The sequence below is a fragment of the Anomaloglossus baeobatrachus genome, chromosome 8 (genome assembly GCF_048569485.1).
Source record: "Anomaloglossus baeobatrachus isolate aAnoBae1 chromosome 8, aAnoBae1.hap1, whole genome shotgun sequence".
NCBI lineage: Eukaryota > Metazoa > Chordata > Amphibia > Anura > Aromobatidae > Anomaloglossus > Anomaloglossus baeobatrachus.
Genome location: NC_134360.1, coordinates 16,802,146 through 16,816,072, shown reverse-complemented (window position 1 = coordinate 16,816,072; position 13,927 = coordinate 16,802,146). Strand labels below are relative to the sequence as shown.

General features: G+C 49.0%; 1 protein-coding gene across 1 annotated transcript in view; it reads left to right on the top strand.

The window, feature by feature from the left end:
• The window catches only part of DNASE1L3 (deoxyribonuclease 1L3), a 42,925-nt gene that overhangs the window by 12,972 nt on the left and 16,026 nt on the right, over nt 1-13,927 (top strand). Inside the window, exons 2-4 of the mRNA XM_075321344.1 lie at nt 11,166-11,254; nt 13,065-13,154; nt 13,270-13,382. Coding sequence (XP_075177459.1) covers nt 11,166-11,254; nt 13,065-13,154; nt 13,270-13,382 — 292 coding nt within the window. The remainder of the gene's footprint in view (nt 1-11,165; nt 11,255-13,064; nt 13,155-13,269; nt 13,383-13,927) is intronic.

The following is a 13,927-nucleotide window of genomic DNA, read 5'->3' as shown; positions in this document are numbered from 1 at the left end:
TTTGAAATCAAATCATTTGTATTTTAGCCGCATTTCACAATTTCTGTACTCGGCATAGTCATGTACTTGTGCGGAATAGTATCAGTGGTGGAAGGTGTATCATGGCCGGGGGCGGGCATTGGGGGTGTAACGGGTCAATAATAGGGAGCTTTTTAAGGAAGCGAAGGCGCTCACAAATGTGATGTTTATATGAGAAGTGACTGATTTATGGAGGTGATGAAGTTTAGACAGAGTATTGGAGAAAGACTGTAAATCTCTTGCCATGTTCTGGTCGTCAGATTTCTAATTTGTGCTTTTTTGTGTTTATGTTTGGAATATTGTCAGCAATCTGGATAATCCGGATTTTCCACTAAATCTGTTTTCTCTACAGAGATGCAGGGGTGTAACTGTATTAGGGGGGCTGCACCCCACCATGTACATTTACCATGTTTTATAGACTATTGAATACTATAAGATGTATGTGTTTGTACCAATAGCAAGTCAATTGTAGATTAGATGTTAGATAAGATAGGGTTAATGTAGTGGAAAGGAGGAATAGGCGATGGTGGGAAGGAGAACAGGAGAGAAGACTCAAAAGGGGACCAGTGAAGATCAGGGTGCAAATGTGAGTAGACGTGATCTCGGTGCTGGGACCAGTCGAGGTAGCCCTGAGAAGTCCGGAGCCTATGGCTCACCCCAGCGGGCTTAGATAGTTGTCCGGCTAGAAAGCCGTCGGGGTCCAGAATCAGGCAAAGGTGAATGGAGTTAGGGGGAAGGTGATACATTATGAGATCCAAGATATTGGGGGACAGGCTGAGGAGCAGTACCCCACACTTAGAGGAAGAAACGAAAGGATGGCCATGTTTGTCATCAGGGTGTGAAGAATAAAAGTGAATTATTCTTGTTGACTAAGCAAACTCTGGTGTTGCATAGGTTAACTGTCTACGACGAATATTGCTTCATAACTACAGGGGGCACAATGGTGCATCGGGTCTGACAGGGCACAATTGCTCCCTGGTTCCATAAGGATATAGCAGTAGCATAGATGGCACATATATCATATCACATTATCTATCTCTCTCTCTCTATCTAGATAGATAGATACTGTATACTACTACATTTTATATATATATATATATATATATATTATTTATTATTATAGCGCCATTTATTCCATGGCGCTTTACAAGTGAAAGAGGATATACGTACAACAATCATTAACAGTACAAAACAGACTGGTATAGGAGGAGAGAGGACCCTGCCCGCGAGGGCTCACAGTCTACAGGGAATGGGTGATGGTACAATAGGTGAGGACAGAGCTGGTTGCGCAGTGGTCTACTGGACAGAGGGCTATTGTAGGTTGTAGGCTTGTTAGAAGAGGTGGGTCTTCAGGTTCCTCTTGAAGCTTTCCACGGTAGGGGAGAGTCTGATGTGCTGAGGTAGAGCATTCCAGAGTATGGGGGAGGCACGGGAGAAATCTTGTACGCGATTGTGGGAAGAGGAGATAAGAGAGGAGTAGAGAAGGAGATCTTGTGAGGATCTGAGGTTGCATGCAGGTAGGTACCAGGAGACTAGGTCACAGATGTAGGGAGGAGACAGGTTGTGGATGGCTTTGTAGGTCATGGTTAATGTTTTGAACTGGAGTCGTTGGGCACTGGGAAGCCAGTGAAGGGATTGGCAGAGTGGCGAGGCTGGGGAGTAGCGAGGGGAGAGGTGGATTAAGCAGGCCGCAGAGTTTAGGATAGATTGGAGGGGTGCAAGAGTGTTGGAAGGGAGGCCACAGGGCAGGAGGTTGCAGTAGTCGAGGCGGGAGATGATGAGGGCACGCACTAATGTTTTTGCTGATTCTTGGTGAAGGAAAGCACGGATCTGGGAGATATTTTTGAGCTGTAGTCTGCATGAGGTGAAGAGGGCTTGGATCTGTGGCTTGAAGGATAGAGCAGATTATATATATATATATATATATATGTATATGCATATATGTATATATATATGTATATATATATGTGTATATATATATATATATATATATATGTATATACATGTATATACATGTATATATATATATATATGTGTATATATATGTGTATATATATATATATACATATATATATGTGTATATATATGTATGTATATATATATATATATATATATATGTATATATATATATATATATAAATAGTGCCTTCATATTTTTTGCTGTCTATTGGAATCAGGTGAGACTGATTGGAAGGACTTTGCACCACAAACAGGTTAAGTGCCGCTCCTATTTTTGCATTGCTATATATATATATATATATATATATATATATATATATATATATATATATATATATATATATATATATATATATATATATATATATATGATACTTTCCAAGTCTCCCGGAATGTTTTGGAGGTTTCCAGAATACGAGGAAACCTCCCAGACTTCCAGAAGAATCAGCAAATCTCTATAGCTCTGACAAGTTAACCTCTTGAAAATCTGCTCTTTTAAGAGGTTTCTTTATTTACTGATCTGGGGAAAGGAGGTAGTGGGCATGGAGGAGCGTGACTGCAAAAAAAAAAGCTCCAATTCTTGCCAAAAATTTTTGGCAGATATGACAAAAATAAGTGGCACTGCTATCGGTGGGCTACTGGCTTAATCTGTGGGCTGTCGCCTATTCATCACCCACCAGTTATTTAATGGGTGCTTAAAAGTTTCCCTTATTAAATAAAGGTCTGTGAGGTAAATCCGGAGATATGACGATAAATCATGATATTCAAGTATGTCAGGAAGCCCTCTCCTGGTGTCACCCCCCCTTTCCTTCACACAACTGGTTTAGCAACAAATCCCATGGCCATGTCCTGTGATATGGAAATGAGGTGGTGTGGGAACAATGGACACAGGATGACTCCCTGCCGTCACCCTGTAACAAGAGTTGTATCTAATTAGCAAGGCTCTGGAAGTAGCCAGACAGAACGACTCCAGTAAAAAATGGTTCATATCTCGCAAGCCATATTTCCGATAAATATGGCAACCATAAAAATGGTGTCTCCGCATGCGGACGATGCCGGCACACCCTTTTTATGGGAGCAGGACATTGGGAAATGCCCCAGGCGTGATATCAGCCAATGGGGAACTGGCAGACAGGTCATGAGTCCCCTCGTTCTGTAGCTAAATTCATAACTGTCACAATGAGAGCATTGGCGTCCGCCTACGACGCTCCCAGGCAAAGTTATGGCCAATATCCCCTTTGCTGGATAATTCTGATCCATGCAGGGGGAGTGGCAGTGCTTCCCTGTGAGGTCACTAAGGTAGGAGGGGACCTGGATCTGCCCAGGTTGATAACCCTACTTCGGCCATTTTCCAGCGTTCTTTCGCTGGGGGCACGTGTAGGAAACATCTGTGGGAAGGATCCTAGAAACCTGGGTACAGCGCCCCCCTGTGGCCAGACGCAACAAGGTAACTGCTGGAACTGTGTATGCCTGTTTGTAACCCATGCTTTGATTGTAACTGTACTCTGACATATGTATATTCTGTAGATTCCCTATTGTATATATTGTAGTTTCTAGTGTGCTTTAGGCTGATTAAATTATATAATTAATCTTGGGCTGTTCTGTTATCTCGATCTTGAATCCCACGTCTGTGTGTTCGGCTAATAGTTACCGTAAATCGGTTGGTGGCAGCGAATTGTGCCAAGGATTATTGTGGGGAGGCCAGTGAGATTCGGGGAGATTTTATATATTCCGCCCGCGGAGGTCGGGGGAATATATACCTTACTCTCACCGGGGACCCTTCAATAATCGGCATAAGTAGTATAGCGGCCTCCTTGCTTATTGTCGGGCAATTCCATAATTGGCCTGACTATAAGAGGGGCGCTAGAGAGCGCGTCACGTGCTCTGTCTGTCGGTCGGGAGGTATAAAGGAGGGGTGACCCCCACTTGTTACCCCCCGATTGTGACGTACTGGTAGCCAGCGCGGGGGATTTCTGAGTGACCCCCCCGGTGGTTCGTGACATATTGGTGGCATAGCGGTGGGATCGAGATAATAGTGTGTGTGAGTGTGAGACCCATACTCCCAGACACTAAAGACTGCCTGCAGCAGCTGTGGCTGCTGGGGTCTTCAGACTAGCTCAACACTAGAGTGTCAGAGTGCAGATACTGTAAGGTGTGTGGAGGCATCAGGTGTCAGTTCTGTGTCAGTGACCAAAAGTCTGCAAGAATGGCTGATGGCACCAGGAGCAGAGCTACGCAACTGGCCAATGCTAAGGCAGGAGCCGAAGAGAGGGAGGACGGTGCTGTGGACAGCAATGAGGAGGTTGCCCACGAGTCCTCCAGGAGCTCGACGCCAGAAAACCGTTCTGCCGAGGACATTGCGCAACCTGGCACTGCTGGACAAGATGAGGAGGAGCTCACCCAAGGTTCCTCAACGAGCCAGATGCCAGCCCTCCGCTCTGAAAGGGACAGTGAATCGCCTAGCTCTGCAGCGTGCCGCAGATCACCACGTGCCATTCCACCGAGCCTGGGAGGCTCGGATAGCCTTCTTCAAATGGCTATGGCCCTTCTCCAGGCTGGAGACCAGAAGGGCTACAAGGAACTCCTGGCAGAGCGCAGGGCAGAGCGGCACGCAGAGCGTGAGGCTGCGGAGCGAGAGCGGCAGGCAGCGCGTGAAGAGCGAGAGCGACAGGCAGACCGTGACTACCAGCTGCAGCTAGCTCAGCTCCGGCCCTCATCAGCCACATGTGACCTTCGAGACACCAAACTCCCAAAGGTCCGTGTTGAGGACTTCCCAGTGCTGGAGAAGGATGGAGACTTGGACTCTTTCTTGACTGCTTTTGAACGGACTTGCTTGCAGCACCATCTGGACAAGGACCAGTGGGCCAAATACCTGACCCCCCGTTTAAGGGGTAAGGCCCTGGATATCCTTGGTGACTTGCCTGCTGAGGCAGATCAGGGCTACGACACCATCAAGCGGGCCCTGATCCAACAGTACAACCTCACTCCAGAGTCCTACCGCAAGAAGTTCCGGAGCCTACAGAAGGGACCAAAGGACTCCTGGGCTGACCACCGGCGGGCACTTGCCCGAGCTGCCGACCACTGGACCCAAGGCCTGCAGCTTTCCACCGGACCGGAGATCCTGGACTTGTTCATCACGGAGCAACTCTTGTGGAACTGCCCTGAGGATCTCCGCCAGTTCATCCGAGACCAGAAGCCAAAGGGGTCCACGGCTACAGCTGCCCTTGCCGATGACTACACCAACAACCGGGCCCCTGAGGCCAGGAGAGCGGCCACCAGCAGCACCTGGAGAGGGGGTAAGATGAATTCGGCGACTGCCCCACCTGCCCCTAGACTGCAGGGGGTGTCCCCCTCAACTCCCCTCTCCAGGCCCGTGGCAGAACCAAGACGGTGCCACCAGTGCAACCTACCTGGACACTTCAAGGCCATGTGCCCTCAGCGTCCCAAGGCCCCGGCTCCGTCCCCGTCCCAAGGGCCGCCCAAGGTGTATTGTGTGGGTGGGGGTGGTGGTAGGTCCCTGGACAGCTTCCAACCTGTCACCGTCGGCCGGTCTGTGACCATAGGACTGCGAGACAGCGCCTCGGAGGTGACTCTGGTGCGGCCTGAGATGGTGTCCCCCCAAGACTTGATCCCTGGAAAAACCCTCGCTGTCTCCGGGATTGGAGGCATTGACCCGGCGCTGCCTGTCGCTGACATTTATGTGGACTGGGGCGCAGGGCGAGGGGTGAGGGAGGTGGGGGTAACTGATCGGATCCCTGCAAACGTGCAACTTGGCACAGATTTGGGGCAGATAACCTCCCAGTTTGGGCCCCAACCAAGGGCTGAACCTTCAGCCAGTACTGACATGCCTCCGGACAATGTTAATGTGTTATCTATGAATGATGTAAGGGAGGAGGGAGTGAACTCTGATATTTCTGCTTGCATAGACACCATAGACACACACTCAGCTGCAGCTGTGACAGGGGAGGGGGTCAGAGAAAGGTGTGACAATGCCTCTACAAGTAATCAGCCTGTGAGCTGGGATCTGTTGCCCTCTGAAGGGATAAGCAGAGAGCAGGGTGCTGCAGGGGGAGGACCAGTGTGTGGGGTGGGGGCTACCACAGCAAATGTGGGGTCCCCAGAGATTTCACAGCGGGGTTCTGTTGCTGCAGGAGGGGAACAGGCAGGTGAGATTGGGGCCGGTCCAGGAGCGGAAGTGCTCCCAGGTAAGATCTCGGTGCATGGTTCCCCCACAACCGGGGTGTCAGGAAGCCAGGTAGGTCTGCCTGAACCGGCGACTTGGTCAGGAACGGAGGAGGAGCAGGCACGACCCACGGTCGCAGCGGCTGTGGCCGCTGTCACCCGCAGTGGGAGTGCTGGAAGCCAAGGGGCCTCCCGGAGGTCCGATAGCTCTTCCCCTTCTGACCAAGTGGCAGCCGAGTCAGGTGGAGGCCAGGACACAGGTCCCGGGGTACTGACTGAAGATGTGACAGTCTCGTCGATTCTGGCCACATCTAGTCAGGGGTTTCAGGCAGCGTTAGAAGCTGACGACAGCCTGAAAGCTCTTAAGGAGCAGGCGGCACAGCCTCCCTCGGACTCGGACCCGGAGCGAGTGGTCTGGGACCAAGGACGGCTGTACCGGGCCACGGTCCAGCAGGGTTCACCGGAGGCGTGGCCCAGGGACCGACAGTTGGTGGTACCCTATCCGTTCCGGACGGAGTTGTTGCGGATCGCACATGAGATTCCGATGGCCGGACACCTAGGGATCGCTAAGACCAAGGCCAGGTTAAACCAGCATTTCTACTGGCCAAAAATGGGGGCCGATGTGGCTGCCTACTGCCGTTCGTGTGAAACCTGTCAGAGAGTGGGGAAGGCGGGGCCACGCCCCAAAGCCCCACTGGTATCTCTGCCAATCATCGATGAGCCTTTCAGGAGGGTGGCTGTGGATCTGGTCGGCCCGCTGGCCATCCCCAGCAGCTCCGGGAAACGCTTCATACTGACGGTAGTGGACTATGCCACCCGGTACCCAGAAGCAGTGGCCTTGTCGTCCATTCGGGCTGACAAGGTGGCCACCGCATTGCTGGAGATTTTCTCCCGAGTGGGTTTTCCCCAGGAAATGCTCACTGACCGGGGGACCCAATTCATGTCCCAGCTGATGGAGGCCCTCTGTAAGCAAGTCCAGGTGCGACATCTGGTGGCCAGCCCGTACCATCCACAGACTAATGGCCTGTGCGAGCGGTTCAATGGCACCTTAAAGCAGATGCTTAAGATGTTGGTCGACTCCCATGGGCGTGACTGGGAGCGGTATCTCCCACACCTGTTATTTGCTTACCGGGAGGTTCCACAGGCCTCAACAGGATTCTCACCGTTTGAGCTCCTGTACGGGCGACGTGTGCGGGGCCCCCTGGCTCTGGTGAAAGAGGCTTGGGAAGGGGATTTGGCCACCCCTGGAGTGTCGGTTATCGAGTATGTCATGCGCTTCCGGGACAAAATGCAGGCCTTGACGCAACTGGTACACGACAATATGGCTCAAGCCCAGGCCGATCAGAAGCGTTGGTACGACCAGAACGCTTGTGAGAGGACCTACCAAGTGGGTCAAAAGGTGTGGGTACTGGTCCCCGTACCACAGGACAAGCTTCAGGCAGCCTGGGAAGGCCCATACCTCGTGTACCAGCAGCTCAACCCTGTGACGTACCTGGTCACCCTGGACCCTGCCCGTGGAAGGCGGAAGCCCTTCCATGTGAACATGATGAAGGCACATCATGAGCGGGAGGCATGTGCGCTCCCCGTGTGCAACCTGCCCGAGGAGGGAGAAGCGGAAACCCTCTTGGATATGCTAGCCCAGGTTAGGGCAGGCGGATCCATTGAGGATGTGGAGGTTGGCCACCAGCTCTTGGAGGACCAACGGTCCCAGCTGTGGGCCACCCTACACCCCTTCCAGGGGTTGTTTACCAACCAGCCCGGAAGGACTGACTTGGCTGTCCATCACGTGGACACTGGGGATCATCCCCCGATCCGGCGTTCAGCATATCGGGTCTCCCTGGAGGTGCAGCAACACATGCGCCAGGAGATTGACGAGATGCTGAAGCTGGGGGTGATCCAGGCATCCAACAGCGCTTGGGCCTCGCCTGTAGTCCTCGTCCCTAAGAAGGACCGAACCACTCGGTTCTGCGTGGACTACAGGGGGCTCAATGCTGTCACGGTCGCCGATGCGTACCCAATGCCACGCATCGATGACCTGCTCGATCAGTTGGCCGGGGCTCAGTACCTGACCATCATGGATCTGAGCCGGGGATATTGGCAGATCCCCCTGACTCGCAAGGCCAGGGAACGCTCTGCCTTTATTACCCCATTTGGACTGTACGAGTCCACGGTGATGCCATTCGGGATGAGGAATGCCCCTGCCACTTTCCAGCGGATGGTCAACACCCTGCTCAAGGGACTTGAAGGGTACGCGGCCGCGTACCTGGATGACATTGCCGTCTTCAGTCCCACCTGGGAAGATCACCTAGAGCATCTAGCACAGGTGCTCAGGCGGATCCACCGGGCAGGTTTGACCATCAAGCCGGGAAAGTGTCAGCTGGCCATGAGCGAGGTCCAGTACCTCGGTCACCGGGTAGGTGGGAGAACACTGAAGCCCGAGCCTGAGAAAGTGGAAGCCATCGCATCCTGGCCCACCCCCAGGACCAAGAAGCAGGTGATGTCCTTCTTGGGGACCGCTGGGTACTATAGGAGGTTTGTTCCATGCTATAGTAGCCTGGCAAAGCCCTTGACGGACCTCACCAAGAAGAAGCTGCCCTCTGCAGTCGATTGGACAATGGACTGCGAGACAGCCTTCCGGGCCCTAAAGGACGCCCTGTCCAGCCCGCCCGTGCTACAGGCAGCCGACTTCACGCGGCCGTTTGTAGTACAGACCGACGCCAGTGACTTCGGCCTCGGTGCGGTGCTCAGCCAGGTGGACTCTGCGAGCCAAGAGCACCCAGTCTTGTACCTGAGCAGGAATCTGTTACCAAGGGAAGTTGCCTATTCCACGATGGAGAAGGAGTGCCTGGCCATAGTGTGGGCCCTGCAGCGTCTGCAACCCTATCTATACGGGCGCCACTTCATCGTGGAGACGGACCACAATCCCCTCAGCTGGTTGCACACCGTCTCTGGGACGAATGGGCGATTGTTGCGATGGAGCCTTGCGCTCCAGCAATACAACTTCACCATTCGCCACAAAAGGGGCCGTGACCACGGTAACGCAGACGGGCTGTCCCGACAAGGAGAGGTCGCGGACGGGCGCACGGGGGAACACCGGAGTGTGCTGCCCCCTAGCGCCCTCAAAAGGGGGGAGGTGTGAGGTAAATCCGGAGATATGACGATAAATCATGATATTCAAGTATGTCAGGAAGCCCTCTCCTGGTGTCACCCCCCCTTTCCTTCACACAACTGGTTTAGCAACAAATCCCATGGCCATGTCCTGTGATATGGAAATGAGGTGGTGTGGGAACAATGGACACAGGATGACTCCCTGCCGTCACCCTGTAACAAGAGTTGTATCTAATTAGCAAGGCTCTGGAAGTAGCCAGACAGAACGACTCCAGTAAAAAATGGTTCATATCTCGCAAGCCATATTTCCGATAAATATGGCAACCATAAAAATGGTGTCTCCGCATGCGGACGATGCCGGCACACCCTTTTTATGGGAGCAGGACATTGGGAAATGCCCCAGGCGTGATATCAGCCAATGGGGAACTGGCAGACAGGTCATGAGTCCCCTCGTTCTGTAGCTAAATTCATAACTGTCACAATGAGAGCATTGGCGTCCGCCTACGACGCTCCCAGGCAAAGTTATGGCCAATATCCCCTTTGCTGGATAATTCTGATCCATGCAGGGGGAGTGGCAGTGCTTCCCTGTGAGGTCACTAAGGTAGGAGGGGACCTGGATCTGCCCAGGTTGATAACCCTACTTCGGCCATTTTCCAGCGTTCTTTCGCTGGGGGCACGTGTAGGAAACATCTGTGGGAAGGATCCTAGAAACCTGGGTACAGCGCCCCCCTGTGGCCAGACGCAACAAGGTAACTGCTGGAACTGTGTATGCCTGTTTGTAACCCATGCTTTGATTGTAACTGTACTCTGACATATGTATATTCTGTAGATTCCCTATTGTATATATTGTAGTTTCTAGTGTGCTTTAGGCTGATTAAATTATATAATTAATCTTGGGCTGTTCTGTTATCTCGATCTTGAATCCCACGTCTGTGTGTTCGGCTAATAGTTACCGTAAATCGGTTGGTGGCAGCGAATTGTGCCAAGGATTATTGTGGGGAGGCCAGTGAGATTCGGGGAGATTTTATATATTCCGCCCGCGGAGGTCGGGGGAATATATACCTTACTCTCACCGGGGACCCTTCAATAATCGGCATAAGTAGTATAGCGGCCTCCTTGCTTATTGTCGGGCAATTCCATAATTGGCCTGACTATAAGAGGGGCGCTAGAGAGCGCGTCACGTGCTCTGTCTGTCGGTCGGGAGGTATAAAGGAGGGGTGACCCCCACTTGTTACCCCCCGATTGTGACGTACTGGTAGCCAGCGCGGGGGATTTCTGAGTGACCCCCCCGGTGGTTCGTGACAAGGTCTCCCTTCAATTGTTCTGCAACCCTTATGGCTTAAAATCCACCAAGCTTGATCCTCGGTGACATTTTGTCGTTGTAGTAAGGATCCAAATGTAAATACATCATGAGCATGAAGGAGCTAACCTCGGACAACCAATATAATTCCGATAACATCATATCGCTCATTGTGAGGCAGGAAGTTGTGACATCTCATATTGTGGTTGTCGGGTCCTGTGTTATCAGCTGTGTGCATCTGTAATAGTAATACTGTCTGTGATGATAATGAGCCTGCTGAAAACTCTCCCTGAAAGGACAGGTAATAGAGAAGTAAAATACCCCAGTGTGAAAATTGCAAGATTACTAATCTTGTATTTTAATAAACATCATGATATATATATATATATATATATATATATATACTAGTGTGTCTTAAAATCATTGAAAGTGAATGAAACCTAAAATAAAAGGCCCTTTTTTAATCACAATGATCAGTGCAGATGATTTAAAGCATTGGTGGTATTGGTATGTTCTATGAATGTGGTGACGGCTATAAAAAAAATAACATTTTTTGATGCAGTGATTATTACTTATCCTAATATTCCTTATCATTTAGGTTGTATCTCGCTGTGACGTAATGCTATTGATGGAGATCAAAGACGGCACGGACAGAGTGATTAACTCACTAATGGCAAAACTGAACAGGTGAGGTCAACTTTATACATAGAGGTGATGGGTTACTCACACTCCCGCAAAACCTGAAAGAAGCTCAATAAGGAGTGGTGCTGTAAATCTGCTTAAAAACGTTTTTAGAGGAAACAAGGAGGTAATCAGTGAGTTAATTTTATTTTAACCAAAATATTTTACCGATAAGTAACTTTTTTGAACTTCTTAGAAGTAACTTTTTACAATTAGTTACCCTATAAGTCAATGTCCAATCCTTAAGGAATAACGTTTGGAACTCCATTCTATGTCTGAACTGGGTGCAAAAAACCTAAAAAACATCACTATGGGGAGATAAGGTATGCACACCAGTGACTATGGAAGGGGAATACATGGAATAGCAGAAACTGCTGTGTGAATACTGACATGAAAAATTCAATAGCTATTTGTAAGAATGAAATGTGAAAAATGGAACTGCATGAGAGGACACACACAAGCTAGGGACCCCAACGTAGAGAAATACTTTGGCGTAGTGTTGGGGCTCTTCTGCATTGATCAATTCAGTAGCTAAATTTCTCTTTATTCATATATTCATGGCAGTAATGCAGGTTCCATTTTTCACATTTCATTCTTACAAATAGCTATTGAATTTTTCATGTCAGTATTCACACAGCAGTTTCTGCTATTCCATGTATTCCCCTTCCATAGTCACTGGTGTGCATACCTTATCTCCCCATAGTGATGTTTTTTAGGTTTTTTGCACCCAGTTCAGACATAGAATGGAGTTCCAAACGTTATTCCTTAATGTTAGTAGTTTTTCGTTTGTGAACCCTCCCCATACACACCTATTGCCAATCCACATTATACGCATATATAGCCTGGGTCTCAGCGTCCCATACACGGTAAGTTTTTTAACTGCATGAGAGGACACACACAAGCTAGGGACCCCAACGTAGAGAAATACTTTGGCGTAGTGTTGGGGCTCTTCTGCATTGATCAATTCAGTAGCTAAATTTCTCTTTATTCATATATTCATGGCAGTAATGCAGGTTCCATTTTTCACATTTCATTCTTACAAATAGCTATTGAATTTTTCATGTCAGTATTCACACAGCAGTTTCTGCTATTCCATGTATTCCCCTTCCATAGTCACTGGTGTGCATACCTTATCTCCCCATAATGTCCAATCCTTGACCGAGCCTTGTCATCTGGCTGAGGATCTGTAGACCACTGATTTAGGGTTGCAGAGTAGGGTCTTGTTTCTCTCATTTATCACCTTGGACCAGGTCAAATCCTTTATTTATCATTTTGGCTGGCGCGCTCCTTTCATAGAAGTCCATTGTTATTTGGTAATTTATGGAGAACACGTCTTGACTCACTTTTCCAGTTTTGTATTTGATCTGTCTTTGCCTAATGTCTTTTTTTCATGCTTGACATACTATTGTTAGGTTTTAATCTGTTTTTTTTTTTGCAAATGATTTAATGAATTACAAAAAGGATATCTCTACCCAACAGTAAATGTCTCTTTAATGAATAGGATGAACTTAGAACATAATCCTTGTTTGTTCTCCTCCAATTCTCTGTTTTTGTAAAATGATTCCAAGTTGAAGAGATTTTCCCAGAAAAAAAACTGTTAAAGAACCCAACTAATCCTTAAAGAGGACCTTTCACTGATTCTAAAACAGTTTTTATTTTTAGTTTTGGCCTTTTCGTTCTAAAGTTATGCCTCTTGGTAACAATGGTGGACCCATAATGAGTCTGGACCAACATGAGGCCTAAACCCAGAGGTCTCTTGGAGACCTCATCATCGACTTGATCTTCGTAAAGTTCAGATTTTTCTGTTTTCTTGCAGCCAGACAGAGATGGAAGATGACTTTAACTTAATCATTAGCCAGAGGCTCGGACGCAAGACCTACAAAGAGCAGTATGCCTTTATTTATAGGTGAGTGGGTTGTGGACATTCTGGACAACATCTCGTCAATACTCATTCAATACTTTGTGACCAGTAGACATGAGCTCAGTAAGATACAATTTCCAAAATATTCTGTCCATTGCAGGAAGCATCTGGTCTCGGTGAAAGACGTTTATCAGTATCATGACCACCAAGTTGGAGACATTGATGCCTTTTCCAGAGAACCATTTGTTGTCTGGTTCAAAACCTATAAAAACGGTAAGACTGGTCATCAGTGGTGTAACTAGAGCCCAATGGCCCTGATGCAAAGTTTGAGCCTGGGCCACCCCTCCACATGTTGGTTAGATGTATGGGCCAATGTAGCTTTCTAAACCGTATAAAGACCTATTGCTCCCTTCCCCCTTAATTGTGTAGTACAGACCCCCATTCTGTACTAATGGCTGCCATCCTGGGCCACGTCATGGTAAATATGTCCCCCATCCTGGTGTATGACCTCATCATAGCTATATTCTAGTACGTATAGCACCCTCCTGGTATATATGTCCCCATCATGGCCACATCCTGGTATATATGTCCCCATCATGGCCTTTCCTGGTATATATGACCTCATCCAGGTATATACAGTGTGTCCACGCATATCCTGTCCATTGCCATTAACTTGAGAACGGCGGCAGCTATAGGCATAGAAGTGGTGTCTAGGTATAGTAAAGTAGCCATGCACTACGCAATGAAACCACCTATAGCGCCACCTGGTGGAAAACAACGGAGTTAACATGTTTATCTCGAACATGGAACGAGATAGA